Raw genomic sequence first — 24,722 nt, 5'->3', positions numbered from 1 at the left:
TGAGCACATGTGATTCATGATTCATGCCAGTGGATCCAATCGCCCACAACACACACACACACACACACACACACACATGCACACACACACACACACACACACCTAACAAACAGCGCCCACACAGAGCTGCAGTGTGTCTTACAGCGTCTCTGGTTAACCTGACCCTCAGTTTCTCTCACTGTCGCCTCAGGGCACGATGAACCATGAGTGTGTGTGTGTGTGTGTGTGTGTGTGTTCATTCTTGTATTTGTAGCTTTGTGAAGACCAGATAAAAATCTTATAAACCATACGAAGTGAGGACATTTTGGGGAAAGTAAAAAGGACGTTTATTCACTCCGTCTTAACGATAATCTCAGGTTTTCTGACCCAGATTAGGATTTTCCTGAATAACAATGAATATATATATGAATAAACAGGGATTATCTTTTAAAATATGGGAAAAGACCTGCAGAGGATAAAGTCACAGATCCTGACGTCATGTGATTTTACACCTCTGAAATGACTCACACACACACACACACACACAGAGAGAAGACAGAGTGTGTGAGTGGAAGGAAGATGAAAAGATGTGAACCAAAAAGGGGCAGAAGAGGTGAAGGTCATTCAAGGAGAAAATATGGAAGATGAAGAGACAGAGAGAGAGAGAGGAGGAGAACAGAGGGAGATGTGAAAGCACTAATGGATCAATCTACAGTCGTTTTTCAAAGACAAGGTTTTCTCCTCAACACGTTTTAACATCAACACACGAACAGAAAAAAGTGACTTTTTCTGCCTCTTTTTCAGTCGTCGGTGCAAAAAAAATTTCCATGTCATTCCTTCTCTTTAAAGACGGAGCATTAAAAAAGCTAATGTTTAATGGCTTCTCGTAATTCTTGTAATATGAGAATTAAGTTGAAATTGAAAAAAAAGTAATAATATAAAATTTTTCGTTATTTTCGAGAAAAAAGTCACAATATTACGAAAAAATATTCCGAGAAGTTGTAGTATTCCGAGATTAAAAAAAAAAAGAATTTTTTTTTTAATTTAATTACAAAATGTAATTGCTCCGCGTTTCTTATTTCGCACGTTACAGCTAATCGTCTTTGCTTGAATAATAATAACTTTATTCTCATAATTTATGACTTTCTTAATATTACAACTTTATTCTCGTAATGTTATGATTTTTTTAATATTACAACTTTATTCTTGTAATGTCACAACTTTTTGTAATATTACGACTTTATTCATGTAATGTTCCGACTTTTTTTAATATTATTACTTTATTCTCGCAATATTACAACTTTATTCTCGTCATATTCCGACTTTATTCTCGTAATGTTACGACTTTTTGAATATTGCTACTTTATTCTCGTCATATTACGACTTTATTCTCGTCATATTACAACTTTATTCTCGCAATACTACGACTTTATTCTCAAAAGATTACGACTTTATACCCTAACGATAACGATCCCTGTTATTCTCTATTGTTACATTTGATAAACACTAAACGAAAGTCAAATATATCATCAAGATCAAGATATGTATCAAGATAAATTCCCAGAACTTCCTCTTTTCGATATCAGATTGAGACTCGACTCATCTGTGTGTGTGTGTGTGTACAGGAACCACCAGGGCCCGGATATTTACACTGTGGATTGTAAGTATATTGTGTATTTGTACATAGTCTTATAAATACAGTCTGAAGCACAGTGTAAACAGACTAAATCAGACCACACTGTCAACAACAGGAGAGGAACACGCTGTCTTCACACACGCTCACAGTGTTTACCACAGCTGCCACTGCTCAGTGAACGCTATGTTATGTCTGTTAATGGATATTTATTTTACAGAACCAAATGGAATTAAATGAAGAAGTCGTTGCAGGTCCTTCATAGAAAATACATACATAAATTTTTTGATTTTTTTTGAAACAATAAGGCTAAAATACACTGTGTGCAAAAAAGTGTCACACTCGCAGCCTTAAGGACAAAAATGTCCCATTGGAACTCATTCAAACTGCAGTTTTTGATCTCTCACTTCCATTAAAGCATAAATAAATGCTTTTTTATTATTATTATCAATTTACGTTGCATGTAGTACATTGAAAATAATTCTGTTGGGGTTTTTTTCCATCTAAAAACATGGCGGCATCAACTGGCATTTAAAGGGTTAAAATATTTTACTATTCGATATGAATAATTAGGTCAGATACGGGTGAAAAAAATATAATAATGCATAATTTTTTTATGGCTTGCAGCACATTTTTTGTCCTTAGTGTTACGAGTGTGACTAATACTGCTGTGTCGAGTTGAGCTTGTTTTTGATCTTCAAATAGACGGAGTGTGAAACGCTGTGACGCCGACGAAGTCGAGGTGTTAACCGTGCAGCACACAAGTCTCCAAATAGGACAGGAAAGGTGCTGCAGTTTAGCAACGTGTTCACTGCGACAACCTCAAAATGTCAAGCACACACAGTTCTCGGAGGTAATTAGCCTTTTTGTAAAGTGTGACGTCGACGGGGATAATTTCGCAGGAATAAATGCTGCCGAAAAAAACACAAATGTCAACCTCTTTCATCAGACTTCATCCTCGGGGAAACTGTGAAGAGATGTTTGAACAACCTTCAGGGTTCAGTGTTTTTCGTGTTCGCTGAACGAACAAGGAGTCGTCTATTGTTTCGACTCGCGTGCTGTTAACGTGCGTTAACGCGCGCTAACGGCGTCGACGTTAACGTCATGTTTACGTGGCGCAGCAAAAGAGTCCAGGCACAGTTTACCAGTTAGCGCCATTAGCCGCATTAGCGCCTTTAGCGCCAGTTAGCGCCGCCTACAGTCGAACTGGAGCGGTCTGTTTATTAAACAAATAGGGCACATACTGCGTATGTGTGCCTCTGTTTTTAAAGTTTAGCGTTACTTTAGAGACTCGTTTTAACACTCGGAAGTCACGCTAACGTGACGTCACGCTAACGTGACGTCACGCGCGTCATGCGCTAATGTGTGTCAACGTTAACGCGTGACGCGTTACCTCCTTTAGCGCCGTTAGCACGCTTACAGTCAAACTGGAGCGGTCTCTTTATTCAACGGAAAGAGCAGCGCTACAAAAAACTAGCGTACCTGTGTAACTGCGTATGTGTGTCTCTGTTTTTTAAAGTTTAGCGTTACTTTAGAGACTCATTTTAACAATCGGGAGTCACGTAAACACGACGTCATGTTTACATGCCGTGGCACCGGAGTCCAGGCACGGTTTACCAGTTAGCTCCGTTAGCTGCATTAGCTCCTTTAGCGCCGTTAGTGCACCTACAGTCGAACTGGAGCGGTCTCTTTATTCAACGAAAAGAGCAGCGCTACAAATAACTAGCGTACCTGTGTAACTGCGTATGTGTGTCTCTGTTTTTTAAAGTTTAGCGTTACTTTAGAGACTAATTTTAACAATCAGGAGTCACGTAAACACGGCGTCATGTTTACATGACGTGGCACCGGAGTCCAGGCACGGTTTACCAGTTAGCTCCGTTAGCTGCATTAGCTCCTTTTGCGCCGTTAGCACTCCTACAGTCGAACTGGAGCGGTCTGTACCTGTGTACTGTGTATGTGTGCCTCTGTTTTCAAAGTTTAGTTTAGTTAACGTATCGTCAGGAGTCACGTAAACATGATGTGACGCGCGATTAACCGGCATTAGCGCACCTAGCACTATAAATTAGTGTCGGCGGATGTTGACAAAACCCATACGGCGCTCACTTGAGTTGCTCGTCGAAGCGGATGGTGGCGGCGCAGTGGAAGATGACGTTGACGCAGGCCGTGAGCTTCTCCACGTCCTCCGGGCTGATGGCCAGGCTCGGCTGCATCATCTCGCTGCTGATGGGGAAGATTTTCTCGTGGAAGTCGGGGTTGTCCTCGCGCACGCGGTCGAAAAGCTGCAGAGAGAGAGAGAGAGAGAAAACACAATCATACTGAGTGAGCGTTTTTGTTCCCGTCAGTCAAGCGTTATAGTGTTTTCTGACAAACACGCCGACGTCAGCCTTTTCTTCATGTTTATGCCGTTAGAGAAAGTGTGAGCGGAGCAAAAAAATAACATACACGCATGAAAAAAAACTGCAACTGCACAACAGGGGTCTCAAAACTCAAATTAAACATCTGGTTTGGTCAGTAGTAAAAAAAATGAGTCCAACTTTTTTTGCGAAAACACATCTGTTTGGTAGCACCATGTGCTTCCCATCGCCAAGGCACAAAGTAGGGATGGGGAAAAACATTCACAAAAGTCCAAATTCCGATTATTTAAACGTTAAATAACGTAAAACGGTACGTAAAAGGGTGGGGAGCACACAACAAAGAAGCATGGAGCCGAGATGCAGCTTATTAAATGTGAATATGTTCAGTTTTATTGGCTCTATGCAACGAAGAAATCATTAAACCTGAATCATTTTGGTTTGAACTGAACATTATTTTGAGTTTTGGGGAAACGCAAATCATGATTTTTGTTGACATCCACTTCATGGAACACTCTTTTCCTGATTGTTCCACCTGTTCTAACTCGTGTTTGCTCAGCGAGGAGCAGACATTACGACACGAGCGCAGATTAAGTTAGATTAACTTTCGCTCTGAACCCACGGTCCCTCTGCACGACTTTCCACGATAAAAAACCACGGACAGGAAGTCGGCGAGAGAGTATCTACGATAGGGTTTGGTACGATACGATATCGTCATGATTCGCCAACTTTCAGAATCATATGGTGCCGATTACGTTTGCGTATATAGAGTTTACGGTTACAAGCAATACGGTCATGTGATAGTCGGAATCAAAACAACTTCAGTAGTAGGATAGTAGTAGAAGTAGTAGTAGTAGTAGGATATTGGCCTTTTTTGCTGATATATCGGGCCGATAAACGGTATACGTCTCTCTTTTGCCAAACTGCAAAGGATTGTGGTTCGGTGAAGGCTTGGGTCATAATTTAGTATAAGACAAGATACACGCACTAGATACACCAAGGCACTATGGAAAGTAAAAAGTTATCTTGAGAAAAAGGAACATTTTTCGGACAATTCTACAGCCATAAAATCTCCATAAATCCAGACGGCCTCATTGTCTTGATGCTCATTAGAGGGTTAAAGGCTGTAAAAAAATGAATGGAAACCAATGCAGTGTCGTGTTTGTGTCAGCTGTGAGTCTCAGTGGAATAAAAAAAACAGCTGTTTATATTCAGGCTTCTCTTCCTCCGTCCGTCCGTCCGTCTTCTTCCTCTCGTTCCACAAACACCACCGACGCTGCTGCCCATATTAGGCTCAAATCCTGATGTGTTTGTCAAAGTCTCACAGAGGAGGAGGACGCCGCGATGTTCTCTGCTGCATCACACTGCTCATATTATTATTATAATTATTATTACGTAACGCGGGCAGAAAGTAAGTCGTTCCTCTGCAGCTGCCACTGAGAGACGACTGAAATCTGTTTGTGTTTAACTGCAATAACGACTTCCTTCTTTACTGCTGATGTTATGTTGTGTCCTCTCAGAGGGGAGTTTAGCTGGGGATCATCGCCTGTAAATCTATTTTGGTGAATGTGCTGCGTCACAGTCGCACACTGAGACGAAGCGCAGTGTCATCGTTTGGACGGCAAGTTATCGAAAAATAACGACGTGCCCTGAATGCATCTTCGGATTCCAGATCAGGGAAAAACCTCGTTCAGAGGTGGTTTGAAAACACGTGTGGTCAAGTTTGTGAGAACATAATCTGTTTCTGTGATCTTTCTGGTTCTTAAATGTGAATATTTTCTAGTTTCTGGTTCTTAAATGTGAATATTTTCTAGTTTCTGGTTCTTAAATGTGAATATTTTCTAGTTTCTGGTTCTTGAATGTGAATATTTTCTAGTTTCTGCGATTTTTCTGGTTCTTAAATGTGAATATTTTCTGGTTCTGGTTCTCAAATGTGAATATTTTCTGGTTCTGGTTCTTGAATGTGAATATTTTCTGGTTCTGGTTCTTGAATGTGAATATTTTCTAGTTTCTGGTTCTTGAATGTGAATATTTTCTAGTTTCTGGTTCTCAAATGTGAATATTTTCTAGTTTCTGCTTCTTAAATGTGAATATTTTCTAGTTTCTGCTTCTTAAATGTGAATATTTTCTAGTTTCTGTGATTTTTCTGGTTCTTAAATGTGAATATTTTCTAGTTTCTGGTTCTAAGACGTCGGGGAACATCATCATTTCCAGGTTTGGGAAAGTTTCTGGCAATTTTTGGACCAAACAAGACAAATCGTCGCAGTAGCGCGAGTAGAGCTTTGTCTCCAATATTTATTATTATAGCTATTGCTATTAAAATGTTTATTTTTCTGTAATATAGCATTGTCTTTGTTTTTACCATTGTATACATTGAAACGGTTAAGCTTAATACGTTCTCAAACGTCTTATTTTGTACACAAACCAATGATTTTCTTTCACATGTGGAGCAAAGAAAGCAGAAAACGTTCACATTTAGACGGCGTCCTGCATGTTCTCACAGAGATTTATGGCTTGACTGAAAGGGGAAGCTCTCTCTCTCTCTCACACCCTCGTTTCCACCTGTTTGACCTGTTGAACTGTGGAAGTTGAACTTGTTGAAGTTGAAAACCATCTCTCAGTTCACATGTGCTGAACAACCACTTTAACTTTATGAGTATTTTGACTGTTTTGATAGTGAAACAGTGATCACTGTGATCGGCTCATCACAGCCACTGATTCAGATCACTGCGGTCGTGTGACTCTGTCGTTCGTGAAGGTTTTCAAAAGTGCATCTGAAAGTGAAACTACTTTCACACCAGAAACAATCTGTCGACCTCTTTTTCCCCCACAGCTTTCAAGGAAACTGCCGCCAACGCTTCTTAATATTTAAATCTGAAATGAACGACTTCCCACTCAAACGTCTCGGCTAATTTAACTTCATTTTTTTTTTGAAGATCGGTGGATAAAAGGAAATTAATTTACTCAATTGCAAGTGCTGGAGCTATAAATACTCAATAATAACTACATAAACTTTAATGGAGTAGAAATCCATTAAAACCTCTGCAGGTTTTTGCACAGATTGAACGTTATTTTACTGTAAAAACTAAAAGGAGAAATGTGTCAAAATATGGAAACAGATCGATTTGCAAATTCAATTTTACCTCATTTCAAATCCACTGTCGTCACACGACGAATCGCAAAAGCAACACAGTTCTTAACAATTAGTTAAATAAAGAATTAGGTGAAAGGAAAACTGGTAAATATCTATCTCTAAAAACCAGAAAGTCATCAGCGTATACAATAACTTTAACACATCGCAGACGACACGTTGTTTGCATTAACCGTAGTTACGCAACGGTTCGTGCTATCGGAAAAATTCCAACAGTTTCTGAAAGCTGAGAAGTTGCACGTCAAAGTACGTATGTGGTTATTACGGTAATTTAACTTGTGTTGTTGCAGGAAGCCGGAGAATTAGTGTCTTTTTCACCAGAGAGGAGAGAGATTTGAGATTTGAGACATTTTGTGTAGCACTAAAGTGTTTTTTGTAAATAAAACTTTTTGTTTTTCTTCTTTTTAAATTGTTAATACACTAACATGCAATAAATTGTAAATATCTGCCAGATATTGAAGGTTATTCTGGGCAAAAGAAAATCTACTTACTCACAGGACAATTTCTGGCCCTTTTATGGTTAAAACTGCATTTTACACACCGCAGATTAACTTTATTTAGTGTAACTTCTTTTCCCCTTATGTAAGACACATAAATTGCAAACACAGAGTTATGAACAGGCACATTTGTGGCTCTTATGTCTGTCAACTTCCGTGGCTCTGTGCCATGTGAGCCCGACACGGGTTTCTCGTTTCTGTCCCAGCTGCTCACGTCGCTCTGGTCCGTGTCAGCGCTGCAAACACCTCTTGTGTTACTGTCCGAGCTGTAAATCAAACTTTTCTGTATATATAAAAAAAAAAAAATAGCACGACCGACCGATTTAAACGACTTTACAACAACTTTGCGTACGAGGGGAGAAAGAGCACTGGGGTCAGACGGATGAATGAGGCCATAGATCCGAGGGCTTCAGAGGCCTCTTTGTTACGGTCGCGGGCGGAGAATTGCATTGTGGGCATTGGGGCATTGTTTCTGCTCTTTGGATAATAAGTGTCCTTGTGCCAGGCTTCCACTGCGGCGCCCTTCTCCAGCCCACTCTGCAAAAAAAAAACAAAAAAACACGGCCTTGTACAGGAAGACAAAGCCTGGGCCAGTTTGCATTTTCCTTGACTTGCGATGATAAAGAACATCCCAGCTGCGGTGTGTTATTGCGCTACGTCTTATCAAACGCAAAGTCCTGAATGAGCAACAATCAACGTCGTCTATAAAGGTCACAGCTCTCTTCTGCGACTGACTTTTTTAAAACGCCGTTTGTCCTTCTCTAAGCACCGAACAGAGCCATTTTTTTTTTTAAAGAGAGCGGGAGAGCAATAAATCCTGCAGCGCGAGTGCTCGACGCAATCGCCTCTGTGGACTTTCACAGAAACCCAACACTAATGGCACTTTCTCTTAAGCCCGGCAACCTGAGACGCTATTTCAACAGCCTCTATTCTCGCTCTAACTGCCCTTTAACAGGACTGCACTCTTTTCACGGCGTTTTCAAACAAACAAGCGCTGCCCCCCCCCCCGCCCCCCCCAAAACCCCACCGCTTTGGGCCAAAGTGACAACAGTGAGAGAAAGAGCCAGAAAACGCGAGGTGACAAGGCTTAAAAAGTTAGAAGAGAGTGGAGAGGAAAACGTCGTCTGGGAACTGTCAGCACGACATCGTCTCTGGAAACGAGGACGAGATCTGTGAGGAGGACGGAGCGAATAACGGACACACTTTCACGCTTTCTTTGACGGACTGATTCCTGACCACGGACTGACTTCCCACACTTGTTTTTGACGTTTCAAAAGTCCAAAATATTCAGAATAAATTAAAGTTAGTAGTACCATTAAGACCTTGACGATAGCACCCCTAGCTACCGCCAAATACAGTAGCTCCGGATGCGACGTGAATTTATCGGCCAGGCCGAGCGGCGCGATAGACGAGATTGGCGCGCAGCAACGTGACAGAATGGAATCCATCGTAACGACGCGATGGCCAATCGACGTTGAGATTCTCTGAATGGAGAATGGCGTCCGCAGAAACGTCTGCGGAGGAGGAGCCGTCGTCTTGTGCGGTTTCACGACATCATCTACCGCGGGACAGTTTTGCACATTTTGTGACACAATGGGAGTGTTGGCCGCAAGTCGCCGTATTTTAAAAGCGTAACAACGGGTATTCGTTTTCACCATCGACCAAGACTACGGCTTCTCCGGAGAAGAAGCCGTAGTCTTGCTTGCTTTTTTAAAATACGGGCGACTTGCGCCTTGTCGGTCGTCGCTCTTCGCCATCGCCGCGGCGGTAAATTCCCGAGGGCCGAGACAGAAAACCCACCGATCAGAGGTGACAAACAGGCCGGGATAATTTACTGTAGCGAGGGGGAAGGTTTTTCCAAAAGTGTGTCAGTCACACAGAAGCAATTAGCGGCAGCACCTTCAGCGATGACCTCCATTTCCTGACACGCGCCGTCTAAATTTGTCAAAAAAAAAAAAAAAAAAAAAGGATGCGAACGGGAACGGCGACAAAAAGACGGAGGAAATTATTTCATTTTCCTCTCTCTTCTATCCGTGAAGAAGGACAGACGGACGTGAAGAACCCTCGGGGCTTCATCTTTTTCCATCCCTGTCCTTGAGGGAGTCGGATTGAAACCACGTCCTCACACGTCAACCCTTAACGTCGGGAGCTTGCTAATCCCGCCGACCTTTTAACCGCTTTTTAAACATTAACTAAGCTCTAGGAGGCGCTAAGTGTTCCTGATCTCAAGGTAAACACTTGCCCGGCGACCGCGCTCCGCTTCGTTCATGGATAATGTCGGTCGGTCGGTGTTCAAACTCTTTAAATCAAAGCCTCTTAAGAGTTTTCACGGAGGATTCAGAAGAAGCCTCATCAAAAGCTAATGAAAACGGAGAAGCCGTTTCATGTCTGCCTCTGGGCCATCGTTGCGGCGCAGCAGTAGTACTCGCGGAAGAAAAACGATCAATACGAACAGGATAACGTGGTTTTTTATTACGGTTACAAGTAAACGTAGATTCGGGCGTTCAGACGCTAACGTCATGCTGCGCAAAGGAGGGTTTTTATAACCCTCCAAGGGCAAAAGGAAATAAAGTAAGACTGATTTACGGCGCGCGAGAGCTGGAGTCTTTTATATGGACGGAAATTAGATGAGAGGGAAAAGGTAAAACGTGCAAATAAAGACGTGTTGAACAGACGAAGAGAGTTTTCTTTGACTTAGTTTAAACTTGGGCGGAAACAATTACCCGATAAATCGATTACTAAATTAATCGTCGACTATTTTGACAATCGTTGAATTGGTTCGAGTGTTTTTAAGCAATTAAAACGAGGTTTCTGATTTTTCAGGTTCTTGAATGTGAATATTTTCTAATTTCTGCGATTTTTCAGCTTCTTCAACGTGAACTTTTGCTCCATGTTACAAGGAAATCACTAAAATAGAATTGTTTTTTTGGTAGTGCTGTTTCGGGTAACGGTTTCTTTGTTATCTGGAGCAAAGAAATGAAGAAAATATTCACATTTAAGAAGCTAAAACAATCAGAAATCATGAAAATCATCATGAAAAAAAGCATCAAACTGATTCATCAATTATGAAAATAGTTGACGATTCATTTAGTAATTGATTAATAAGAGGTTTGGGATAGAAATGACTAGGGATGTGAATCTTTGTGTGGCTCACGATTCGATTCAAACGATTCTTGATTCAACCGATTCGATTCATACGATTCGTGATTCAACCGATTCGATATAACCGAATCGATTCATACGATTCTCGATTCAACCGATTCGATTCAAACGATTCTCGATTAAAAATTGACCCAATGCATAGTGTGTTAAGGCAAATTATGTATGTAATACAGTTTGTATAAGATAATGTGATAACGTGATCACTCAAAGGCAAACTTAATCTTAAACTTAAACTGTTAAAAAAAAAATTACTTTCATAATTAAAAGTTTAGGCTAGCTGCCTTTTTCTCCCAGAAGTTACAAAAATAAACTTACGTACTTATCGTTACTTACGTACGATACCCCCCTCTTGCCCTTTCTGTTCCCCCATTTTTCCCCTTTCACCCCAACCTGTCTTGGCAGATGGCCGCACATCGTTGAGCCTGGCTCTGTCAGAGATTTCTTCCTCACGCGAATCTTGAGGCACCTAAAGATTACCCCCCCCCCCCCCCCCCCCTCCGCCCCGCCCCGACTCGTACATACACAAAGTTCCTTGGATCTCACGTTAGCGTTAGCGTCCACGCGTCTCTAAAAATGCAGCGCTGTCAATCATTCAACGGTCGCATTCGGCCTCCGAAACGTCACGCACGATTGAAAGGGAGGGACGCCGCTTGTCTCCGAGACAATCGCTGACAAATGATCACAGGGGGCGGTGATTGACGATCGTTATTAGCGCGGCGCCGATATCCGCTCGACACTCGTCGCCCCGACGGAGGCTGACACGGAGTTTCGTGGAAAAAACATTGCCACATGCACACACGCCCTCATTCTTCACATTCCTCCGCTGCAGAAAAACACAGATGGGACTCGTTTCCTGAACAGCGGATCGGCCGAGTTCTGCCATCTGAGGAATGAACGCTCCATTGTTAGAGGACGTCAGTGACGTGGTTTTAGTTTTATATTTAGTTACGTTAAGTGATATCAAGTTACCACGTCTGAATACAATCGAGACGACGGCTAACGCGTCGGCGTGTCGCCGTCGGAAGACGACAAGTTTGATCCGGAGCCAAATGTCTTTCAGGTGTTAAGTTGTGAAATGTGGGTTAGGTTCCATTCGTGACAAAGCAACCGACACTTATCAGTAATATCTGCTTTTTTAATCCTATATTTAGGCGCCACTTTTAATTACCGAGGATTAAAGCGTTGATGGACTTGACCTACACTGCAGCTAAACAATGGAAGAGAGCGCCGTGATTTGAGCTTAATCTCACCCACGCATTCGCCGAGGTAGATCAGGTGGAAGGTTTGGGTTCACCCTATACAATTTGTTTAAAAGTCACACTTTTGTTCATCAAAAGAGTTGCAAAATGAATAGAAAATACAGACAAGATTGGAAATAATGATTTTGCCCTTTCGTCAAAGAGCCAGCAAAGCGGTTTTCAGCTGTGCTAATAACATCATTGCACAAGGGTTTTCTAATCATCCAATAGTCTTCTGACGCGATTAGCAAACACAACGTACCATTAACACACACTGGAAATGGGCCTCTATACACCATATTCCATTAAACACCAGACGTTTGCAGCTAGAATAGTCGTCTACCACATTAACTACGTATAGAGCAGGGGTCTCAAACTGGCGGCCCCGGGGGCCCCAATCGATTACATGCGGCCCCCCCCACTTAATATCATGTTATAAAGAAAACATGGCCTCATTGTCTTTTAAACATAGTGATAGAATATAATATATGTTTGCTAGCAATGTTTTTTATAACAGTAATAATAAGACATTTGGTCATAATTATCCCATTATTAAATGCATCATATACAACATTCAATTACATACATAAATACACTACAATACGAACCGCAGTGGCCGAAACGGCTCCTGGTACGAATTTTAATTGCAGTCGTCCACACTATTGTTTATGTAATTTCAAATAAATGTCTGTTTTTGATATTTAATACATTAATTTTGCATCATAAATACTATTATTAAGTATACGTGTGATATCGTGATGCAATATTGTGAACAGTTTTTCCCCACTTTTTGTCCTCTTGACCACAATAGATCATTTGAGTTTGAGACCACTGGTATAGAGTGTATTTCTGATTCGTTTAACGTTGGAAAAAATAGTGTTTTTCCGTCAAAAATAAGGACATCTCTAAGTGACCCCAGACTTTTGAACGCTCGTGTGCATCTGAAATTAAAACGCGTCTCGTAATCTGAAGGGAAAACCTTCCTGGTACTTCCTCGTTCAGATGGATTGGATGAGCCTTTCGCTAGCGTTTGAAAGAGACGTCGACGTCGGGAGTTACGATCAATAATCGTTCCATAAGGAGTTCAGGGTTCAGGCAAAAAAGAGCTCCCTTTCCTTCCTCGGAACATTCCGCCCTCCCACCTCTCTCTGCTGCCGACATCTGAACCCAGAAGATGCTGCTCGCCGCCGCCGCCTACTGGTGAGTGGGAAAAGAAGAAGGCTCTGTCTATCGAGCATTTTCAAGCCGTTCAGATCCTGGCACACGCGGCTCGAGGGCGCGGGCGTCTAAACATTTCCACGGAAAAAGCAAAGTCGCCCTCTGCGCAGACTCGAATGTCAAAGTCAGAGCAAAACACGAGATGTGCACCAGATTACTATCAGCTTGGGGGGGGGGGGGGGGAGGTGGTTACCTAGCAACAGGTGGTAAGGAAGATAGCGGTCTACTGGAGGAAAAAAACAACGCCGCCGTTGTTGCCCTTCATGAATTATCCTGATCCTGAAAAGAATAATACCTATCGGGGGGGGGGGGGGGGGGACTCTCATGAATACCAATTGGTACTCGAGGCCCCGGCGGTGGAAATTTAATGACATCACTTCTGGACGCGGGGACGGTACCGAGTGCCAGTGAGTGTGCACTTGGCAGAGCATCAGGCAGAGTCCTGATAACAGACACGATTACGACGACGCCGAATCGAATGGAAATTTTGGGGGAGCGGCGGCGGCGGCGCGGGGGGGGAGGAGGCGGCACAAAGACGAGCAGCAGATAAAATATACATCGATATCAGCGACGGGTAAAAGGGTTAAATACTCCAACAGAAGTTATCTCCGTGTGGGCGTTTTTAATTTTCCGTCAGGACACTTTTTTTTTTTAAAGGGTCATCAATAAGAGAATAGAAAGACTTTATTGTCTTTTCGTACAGGGACGATGGAATCGCATGACTCACCGAATCCGGCTTAACGGGTTCTGATCGCCGCCTACGTGATTCTGCAATAACGCGTCATATTGACGGAATAAACCGTAAAACCGTCAGTTATGAAAACAGTGGGCGGATCCGCGTCCCTGTCAATCTGTCGATCGTCGCCGAATCCACCGCCGGCTCTAATCGTTTCTTGTTTTATTTTGAAATGGAGTACAGTCGTATTTTATTGCACAACGTCAACGCCACCGCCGCCGCTTAGTCATGTTCACGCTGTCAAACCAGAACACGTTCTCCCTGTTAGTCATTTCGATTCCACCGAAACACACACTCACCGCAGCCGCAGTTAGTGGTAACGCCGAAAATGTGCCGCAAGCTGCAATCATGGATCATCATCACCAGTGAAGTATGAAAATATGTTGAAATCTAATTTTATCGCTTACTCATACTCTTACTTTCAACAAGAAAAATGAGTCATTTGGCTCCAAAATGAGTCAATATTAGTATAAGGATGATTAGAGCTGTTACTTTTTACTCGAAAATACAACAGTCAGGGTTACTGCACATTGGTTGACATCAAATTCAAGGACTTTCCGGGACCAAATCCCACAAATTTCATGGACTGAATGTGCTGACCTGATCTTGGAATTTGCATTTCCAAGGCATCACGTTGTCATTTTTGCTCTCTCTTGCTTATTAACGTTACTCCGCTAGTAATTATAACTCAACGTTTGTCCTAATCTAGCAACGCAGGGATCTTGAAACAGTAGGTGGCGTCGTAACAAAGACAGACATTTACCTAAAACAACGCCCGATTATTCTTCTTGCCTAAAGTTAACATTCGAGCTGTAACGAACCTGCTCGAAATCCGAAAATCCTGCGATTTCGGCAAAGGCAGCTGCAGCAGCGACAGCACCTTGGAGATGCAAACGGGACAAAAATAACTGCAACCGTCGGTGAGCTACCTCATAAACACTCTGTGTGTGTACTACAAACACATTTTCTTATCCCCTGGTAGTTATGTTTTCACATAAACCCCGATGTAAGATTATTATATCCGAGTTAAAAGCTGTCAGGTTGCGTTTAATCCGTCCCGCTTTCCCTAATTCCCTAATAATATTGCCCCTGCTAGCATGTCAGCAAATAGAGACGCAGAAAAGGGGAGAAAAATTCAAGTGTGATTATCGCTTGATTGACTGGAAGCCACAACAATATGAGAGAAAAATGTGTTTATCAAAGACAGACATTAATCCATTCGCCCACTCGCAATTACCGGATGTCGTCTGCTGTTAATTACACAGCGACGGAGGTAAATCTGTGGACTGTTGCCCACCTTTACTGATGCAGAGAAATCAGGCGTTTACACAGCAGCGCGTGGAATAATGAATGCAGCGACGGAGGCGACGGCAGCGAGTTCAATGAAAAACTGTAAAAATAGATGCTTCATTAATAATAAGAAGAAGAAGAAGAAGAAGGGAGGAAAGAAAACGTGGAGAAAGTGTGATTCTCTACGGTGTGATGATGACAGTTTGAGGCCGACGGCACAGAGACACAATACTCTCTAATCAGTCCTCTGGCCTTCATTCAGCACCAAACGTTTAGGTCCAAGGTTTTTGTCGAGTCATTTTTTTGCTGCTGCTGCTGAGTCGGCGTTTACGGAACTAATCCACTCGACTTCTCACCTCCTTCCTTTCTACTTTTCACTGATATCTTCCCGTTTTTTAAGTATCGTAACTCCTTAATAATGCCGTGATAGTCTTTTAGTACGATATATATGTATGTATGTATATGTATATATACATACATATATATATATACACATACATATATGTATATATACAAACATACACATATATACACATACATATATGTATATATACAAACATACACATATATACACATATACACATATACATATATACATACATATATACATATATGTATATATACATACATATATATATATATACATACATATATGTATATATACATACATACATATATATGTATATATATATACATATATATATATATATATACATACATATATGTATATATACATACATACACATATATACACATATACATATATATACATATACACATATATATAAAAACATATACATATATACATTTATATACACTTACATATATGCATAGATATATATATATACATACACATATATACATACATACATATATATATACATATATATATGCATACATACATATATATATACATATATACATACATACATACATATATATATATATATGTATACAAACATATATATATACATATACATACATACATATATATTTACTGAATACATTTAAGTTTGAGAAAATTACTTTTTATATAATATCGCAACGCATCAATTCTGCGATAACCAACGTAAAACAAGAGAATCGTACGGCGGAAAAAAATGTCCGTAAAAAGTGAAAAGTGCGGGATTTATGTAGCATAATAATATGTAGCATAAGAAAGGTAAACGAACGATAAATCACCAAATCCATATTTTGAACCTGAACTCAATCATCACACATTTTCCTTGCGATCCTCTCTACTGCTCGTCTGGATCTCTGTTGCTCTGAGATGATCCGATTTGTCGTCTGCGGGTCACCGAGTTTGCGTCGCCGTGGCGACAGCAGCCGCCGCCACGATTCACGAGCAAATTTTCTAATTGCTGTGCAAACACAACTCGGGACCGCAAAGCTTTTAGAAACAATCGCCTGGATCTGAAACGGTGATTTGAACGCCCGTGGTTTCACGCTTTGAATTCTCTCTGATTTATAGATGCATCGTGATTCTCTCTCTTGGACGATGATGAATAAATGATCCACCAATGATCAGGAAACAAAAAGCCATGCCAGCCATCTGGGTCTTTTCTCCTCCTGCTTTCCTTGGAGCTGATGCCATGGAGTCGTCAGTTAAATTCATGTTAATAATTACAGTAATGTAAGAAGGAAAAACAGGCCAAGCAGAGCATGCAAATGAGCAATTCTGGACGAAAATGCAGTGTGAATAAGCCAATTATTATCCTGAGACGCTTTGATGCCCAAATTGATCGGATGTTTTTCTACGATGGTGTCTAAGTCGCTCGTAGTTGTTCCGATTTTAACCAAATTTGGTAAACTCGTTGCTCTCATGATTCTGAACAAATTTCTAATATACTTCGATTGGCTCCGCCCACACAGAAGTCGGCCATTTTGGAAAAACAAAAAAAATAGGTACGCCTAGGCGTTTGAACGAACCTCGTCAAAAGGACTTTGGCAGGAAATGTACTTTGAAATTGTACTTTTTGAAAGCTTTAACGTAAACAGAACTTTCTCACAGTCATCGAATAAGATGAATCATTCTATATTTAATTGGTTTTTACCCGTAAGGGAGGCATTGTGGCTCCACAGCGCCCCCATAAGTCGGGTCGTGGTCAGACAGAAAGTTGTCGGATCGGTATGAAAATGGGTGAGTTTGTCACGTTTATTCCAAAGTTTCTTGAGGATTTTTTGGGGGGAATTTGGAAGTGAGCAAAATGTATGTAACTACCAGAGTTGCATGGCGAGAACTTCCTTTCATATCCTATGAGTTTAATCATAAAATTCATTCAGTCATTTTCGTTGAGGACCGCTGCAAAAAGTCAGTCGTCTTTTTGGCTCCTTACCTTGCACTTCATCATGTCGCTGACCCTCTGCTGCATGGACTGTCCGGCTTTGGGTCTGACCAGGACGTAGAGGGCTTTGACCTCGGGGCACGACCTCAGCAGCTTCTCCACCAGCACTTTCCCCATGAAGCCCGTGGCTCCCGTGATGAGGACGCTCTTCCCCGCGTAGTACTCTGCTATGGACCCCATGCTGCTGCTGCTGCTGCTGCTGCTGGTGGTCAGGCTGATCGATGCGTTGTCCGTCGTGCGTTCACCGAACCCGTCGAGGTCCTTGGCTTCAGGCGGCTTCTGCAGAAAGAGGCGAAGCATAACTGTAAGTACTTTTGTGGATACAGTACATGCACACACGAACGCTTCACCTAATCGTATAATATGGATCCGTTGTTTTCCGCTTTGACCTTCAACGAGACGTGCAACTAATATGCAAATGAGATGAATATTCATACAGAGAGAGGGAATAATGTTAGTCTGACATCAGCTTGTATGACCGCACCCACAGCCGCTCTTCTGTGATTCTTATCCACCTACGAAGGGTCAACAGTTGACTTCTTAAAGCCACCGTCAAGTGCAACAAGACGGATGAACTCGACGCCTCTGGGGAACGGTGTTGACGAAACGTCTGGCACGCCTGCCAAAGACACACATTTACCTAAGATAAAGTGACCCAGACTTGCCCTTGGGCGTCATTCCCTCTCCTCCTCCTCGCCGAGCAGCTTTCTTTTCTGCGGCAGCTTAATTGGATCAATCGCCGCTGTAATGGCGATGCGGTGTAATGGACCGCGTCCGCTTATTTGGCCGTCTCTCGGCTCTATAAATCGGGGGAGCTGCTTGGGCTTGAGTTAGCGGTCGTCGGCGTCGCCATTAATGTTGATGTGGCTCCTGCACTATCGGGGGAGCTGAAACCCAGCGGTGATTAGCTTTTGGCACCGACGCCGACTCTCGAGGCGTTTTCGCCGGAGCAACAGCTGACATCGCTATCGATTTCTGCCACCGATCGTAAGCCCCGCGCGGAGTTATTTGGTCCAAAATGTGGTCGATCGTGAGCAGGAAGATGTTTTAAATGGCTGAGATAACTCTCTCTGTGTGTGCGTGTGTGTGTGTCTACGTGTCTTTAGCACCTCTTTAGGACATTTTTCTGGCTTAAAAACAAGATAAACAGGTCCTAATGAGGCAGAGGAACTGGTTCAGTTTCGGGTTAAAAATCTTTTTAACATTGTTTGGGATCACGCTGAAGGTTGAAGTCAATGCAGAGGGGGGGGGGGGTTGCCAAACTGGGCCTACAACTAACTATTATCTTCATAGTTTATTCATATGTTGATGATTAGTCCTTTTGGTCCATAAAATGTCAAAAAAAATGGATTTTACCAAAATTGCAGTGACTCCATAGAAAAAATAGACCTTTTCACTATGATACAGTATGTATGTAACTGCCTACAGCTCATAAAGTCACGTGACTCCGTCTTAACAAGCTTTCCGACGCCTGTCATGCTGCAAATACGACGATTTAAAAAAAAAAAAAACATCTCCGTAGATGCAAATTTCCATAATTTGGTAAAAAAAACAAGGATTTGACAAACGGAGCCACATTTCAGGTTAATTCACAAATACTCGTGTCTCGTTGTTGCGTTTGCTCGGTTAATTAAAGACCAACTAATCCTGTTTATTTTCCAGTGTTTACAGAGAGGAGGGTTATTTTAGGATCCTGCAGGGATGAAAACGACCGCAGGAGAAATTAGCGAGTGGAACGTTTATATCGCGTTTTTGTCTGGCAATCGTAAAAAAAAAAAACCCTGGTGAACACATACATGGTGTTAAAATATGTATGAGTTAGTGGGTGTTTATGATGCAAAAACTGTTTGTTTCTTTGATGTTTTCATGATTTTTTTTAACCTCAGATTCAAATCAGAGAGCAAACCTGTGATTTCATTTTTGATTATAAAGTCTGAGCAGCGTTTGGCTCTTGGCGTTGGTTTAACTGCTCGTCTTTTACATATTTACCCCGTGTTTTATTGGAGATTTTATTTGACGTTCATGATTCCAGGTCAAACATTGACTATTTCCAGACTTTGTCCTCTTCTTTGTTTACCTCAGGGCCAGAAGCCATCACAGAGGCGACGATATACAATATACTGCAATAAATTTAGATTTTTGCTTGTGTTTGTCTTGTGAAACAAGGGGGATAGAGACAGTTAGACGATAAATGCAGTTGCCAAATAGTGATCCGAGGCTGAAACACAACACAAACCACAATGGAGTTAATGGGTGAAAACTATAGTGTAAAGCAGCTTAGAGTGGTAATCATGATGAGAAAAGTGCGATATAAACACAGTTGGTAGAGAACCTTATTACAAAGCAGATTTAACTGGCATAAAATGGAGTAAAAGCAACAGATATTCAGTTTCCCGCCACATTATAATGTTTATCTAGGTTGCAAAGTGGAGCTTCATTGTTGATGATTATGTTGATGATTATGTTGATGAAATTTTGATTGTTGTTGATTTTTGTCCTGTGAAACAAGCGAGACGGAGACAATTGGCCAAAAAATGCCGTTGCCAAATAGTGATCCAAGGCTGAAATACAACACAAAACCACCGTTAATGGAGTGAAAGGTAAAACTGTGGTGTAAATCATGTATCATGACGAGAAAAGTCTGATATAAATACAGATCGTATTGTATTTTCATATCGATGCAGCACTTTGAAGAATCACTACAATATCACGCCACAAAATAGTGCTCCAAATAACAAAGAAATCATGAAAAAATAAGTGAAAAATGTTACATTATAGTCGAAAATAGTCGACACAAACTACACCGCCAACTCCAGACTTCCATTCAAAGAGAGCAGAGTCGCCCCCTGGTGGCTGCTCGATATATCCTCACTTCCTGCTTGGCCTCCGCCAGCAAAACCAGAAGACTTCCTTCTCTTTTTATCTCGACGGTCCACGGTACAACCATGCTGCTACTCATTTGGGTGCAACAACATCAACAACAACAAAAACACACTCTCACACCACAGGCCTTTTAAGATGGAGCCATCATCATTATCATCATCATCATCATCATCATCATCATCATCATCATCATCATCATCATCATCATCATCAGTTTCCCTCACCAATCGCTGCAGGAGGAGAGTGTCACAGTCAGGACATGTTGGGATGTTTCTCGTAAAAAACTACGCACACATGCTCGATCAGAACTTTCTCTGAATCACTGGAGCTATGATTTACACACACACACACACACACACACACACACACACACACACACACACACACACACACACACACACACACACACACACACACACACACACACACACACACACACACACACACACACACACACACACACACACACACACACACACACACACACACACACACACACGTCGGTTGTTTTCTTTCATTTCCTCCTCGCTCCTGGGCTGCTGGTTCCTGACAAGTCTGCGCAAAGACGGGGAGGAAAAAAAAGCAAATCCTCTTGAGCCCAACGTGGCCCAGATAACAAACAATCTTGTATTTACTTGCTTTTTTTTTTTTTTTACCCCCCCTTCTCCTCCTCCTCTTCCTCCTCTACTCTTCTTCCATCTGTGCACACAATACTGAATTACACACTCCCTTCACAAACACAGAAGAAAAAAGGTGTGTGTTGCACGGATTCTGACAGATCTCTATAATCTACAGACAAAGCGACATTACAGTATGCAGATTAGGGAAACAGACGTCATGAAACTGATGAGAGGTCAGAGTCGAGGTCCTGTCGCGGCCGAGGCTCCGTGACGTTCCAGCTCTTTGCCTGACGAGAGATTCCCCCCGTGGACACGAGGACAAGGGCAGAGGAGCTGAAAGTCACTACAGATTAACGGCCGACAATGGAAATGTTCCCGCGGCTGGAAAAGAGTTGGAACGAGCGCACGCGACCCAGATTCATGATACTCAATCATGCACACACACACACACACACACACACACACACACACACACACACACACTTTTATATATCCACGACTGCATTCTTCTACGGTTACACAACTCCACCTCTCACCTGCCTCTGTGACCTGACATTTGGTACAAATATCACTTTTCTGTGTCCGACACCAACAACGAGTATCTACAGATACACACAGAGTCGCTTTAGACTCTTTAAAAACTGTGAATTTGTGCCAATTCAAGCTGTGCAACAATGACTCAGAAGAAATAAAAGAGCTCAAAACGTGACTCACATTTATTTATTTTTTCTTAATAGTGTGGAATTTAAAAAAAAAAAATTATCTTTCCGATCTCAAATCTGGTGATTTTGACCGATACTGATACCGAGTATCGTATCAGGTTTTTGTATCAGTATCAATGAAAAGATCAGAAATATAAGAGAGTAGAGTATGGACCTCACTGTATTCTAGTCCCTAATTTTAGTCAGATTTTGTATATTTTTTTTAATTCTTTATCATTATCCGATACCAATAATGCAACCACGAGTACCAACCAATACCGATATCCGTCCGACATTGTCATTTTAGACTTTCGACAAATTTGTGAGCATCATTTCAAGTTATTTTTAAGTAAAAAGTAAATTCTTTCAATCCAGTGATTTTGACGACCAGTATCGGACCGATACTGAAACAGAGTATCGTATCGATATTTGTATCGGTATCAATGAAAAGATAGGAAATGTCCTAAAAACACAGAAGAGTATGACCCTCAATGTATTTTAGTCCCGAATTTGAGTAAAATTTTGTTTCTATATCATTGTCCGATACCGATAACGCAATCATGAGTATCTATAGATGCCGATATCAGTCCGATCAAGTCACATTTTAGACTTTTGACAAATTTGCGATGGCCATTTCAAACTATTTTAAAGTAAAAAATAATAAATAATTATGCTTTCCGATATCCAATCCAGTGATTTTGACGACCAGTATCGGGCCGATACTGAAACCGAATATCGTATCATATCAGGTTTTTGTATTGGTATCAATGAAGAGTATCTACAGATGCCGATATCAGTCTGATTCGGTAGACGATAGACTTTTGAAAAATTTGTGACAGCCATTTCAAGCTATTTTAAAGCTTTCCTTGATCCAATCAAGTGATTTTGACGACCAGTATCGGACCGATACTGATACAGAGTATCGTGTCTAGGACGAGCAGAATAAAAGCTTGGATATTTATTGGCCTCGTTTAACTGTGCCTCGCCCCCTGATGAATAAGGCAGCAGCAGCATAAAAAGTCGAAAGACACGAGCACTGAAACCTCGAGGGACGAGGCTTCCTCGAGGTTTATCGCGTCCAAAGTCAAACAGGGTCACGTATCTGAAAACACGGACGAGGAGCCGCTCATCAGAATACTGATGCTGCTGCTGCTGCTGTCTCTTCGTCTTCTCTGCCGTGACTGAGGGTTTTTCTGCAGACTTTCCTTCAAAGCGTTCGCCTCCGCGGGAGATCGGCGGCGTTTGTCAGAGGCAGGTTGTTTTAAGCCGCATCGCTGCAGTTCTGCTCGCTGCCTCCGGCCTTTCCTCACCCACCCCTCCATTAGTGGGTCAGCTGTGAGTGCTGCTGGAGACGTGGGTAAAAAAAAAAAAAAAAAAAGAAAAAAAGAAGAGCTCTACAGCTGCACGCTGGCTCAAACCATTATAAACGGACAAAAGGCGACCGCGGTGGAAGGAGCCGTGGGGGGGGGGGGGGGGGGGCGTGAGAGTGTGGGAAAAAAAGAACGAGTAAAATGCTGCAAAAATGCAGCCAATAATTAAGGAAGCATTAGTCAACTTCAACAGCAGTGCCAGGCAACACAAAGCTAAAGTCAGCCCTTTTTTTTTTTTTTTTCTCTTTATAACACAACTGCCAAGAGTGGAAATAATAATAATTTAAAAAAAGCCCTGAAAGGAAGAGTTAGTGTAAAACTACATTGTGGGTAAAACCAACAAGGACCGATCCAACTGGTGAACTGCAGCCAGGAAACAAGACTCATTTCACCTTAAAGTGAACGCTAACCTGGCTACGAAATTAAATTCCGTATTATTGTATTATTGTATGTTGTGTATTGTGTCTAGCCTGAACCGACACCTTCCTACAACATAAATGATTTACAGTGGAGATCGTGACGCCCGTTATGACTGTGACGAACACTAAAGTACACGTACGTACACTGCTGTTCAAAAGTTTGGGCTCACCTATGCAATATTTTTGGTGTTTTCCATCAAAAATCCTACTTTTATTCATGAAAAGAGTTGCAAAATGAATAGAAAATATAGTCAAGACATTGTCAACATTAGAAACACTGTTTTCAGCTGTGCTAACATCATTGCACAAGGGTTTTCTAATCATCCAATAGCCTTCTAACGCCATTAGCAAACGCAATGTACCATTAGAAGACTGGAAATGGGCCTCTATACACCTACATATTCCATTAAAAACCAGACGTTTGCAGCTAGAATAGTCGTTTACCACATTAACAATGTATAGAGTGTATTTATGATTCATTTACTGTTATATTCAGTGACCCCAAACTTTTGACCGGTAGTGTACACAAACACCTACAATGTAGATAATCTCATCTCTGCCCTGATAAGTTACTTTTGTTTGCCGTCCGTCCGTCCGTCACATCACTCACACCTCTGACAATAATCTCAGTCAGGGTTACGCCATGTTTCATGTTTTCTCTTGACACAAAGGGAGTGGGACGAGTGTGCGAGGGGCGGAGCAACGACTGAAGAGCAAAGATTAGATCGATGAAGCCACGAGCCAACGCGGTCAAGAGTCTGGGCGTCACAATGCACTCCTGAAATGGTTAACCCCACAAAAGAGTTACCCTTACCCTAACCCTAAGACCCTCCATAAACTTCAACCGATTCATCACTAGAACACCGTCGTCAGCTACTTTGATCGAGGTTTTGGTCGCAAACCGCAATCCATATTTTCTGACGTTTTATGGACCAAACCAATCAGTTTAAAGAAAACAAAAACATGACCCCCCCCGCCGGGCTACTGTGCCCAGTCTGCCCATCTATGACTCTATCTAAAGACACGAAAGGACGGAAATCAAACAACTTTGACCCGAGTCAACCCCCCGACATGACTCACCGACGAGGAAACACTGACTGCTCCGAGTTGTTTATTCAATGATGTAATC

At 41.8% G+C, this 24,722-nt stretch overlaps 1 protein-coding gene across 1 annotated transcript in view; it reads right to left on the bottom strand.

The window, feature by feature from the left end:
- The window catches only part of LOC310941958 (fatty acyl-CoA reductase 1), a gene marked incomplete at its 3' end in the record, with an annotated part of 49,880 nt that overhangs the window by 10,707 nt on the left and 14,451 nt on the right, over positions 1 to 24,722 (bottom strand). The window contains exons 2-3 of the mRNA XM_083907219.1: positions 17,592 to 17,879; positions 3,716 to 3,891 (exon numbers count right to left, since the gene is read on the bottom strand). Of these exons, the coding sequence (XP_083763345.1) occupies positions 3,716 to 3,891; positions 17,592 to 17,780 (365 nt within the window). The 5' untranslated portion in view covers positions 17,781 to 17,879. The remainder of the gene's footprint in view (positions 1 to 3,715; positions 3,892 to 17,591; positions 17,880 to 24,722) is intronic.

This window comes from Microchirus variegatus (assembly GCF_963457635.1).
Source record: "Microchirus variegatus genome assembly, chromosome: 20".
Taxonomy (NCBI): domain Eukaryota; kingdom Metazoa; phylum Chordata; class Actinopteri; order Pleuronectiformes; family Soleidae; genus Microchirus; species Microchirus variegatus.
Note: the sequence above shows the minus strand (reverse complement) of the source record. Positions and strands in the feature narration are given on the sequence as shown.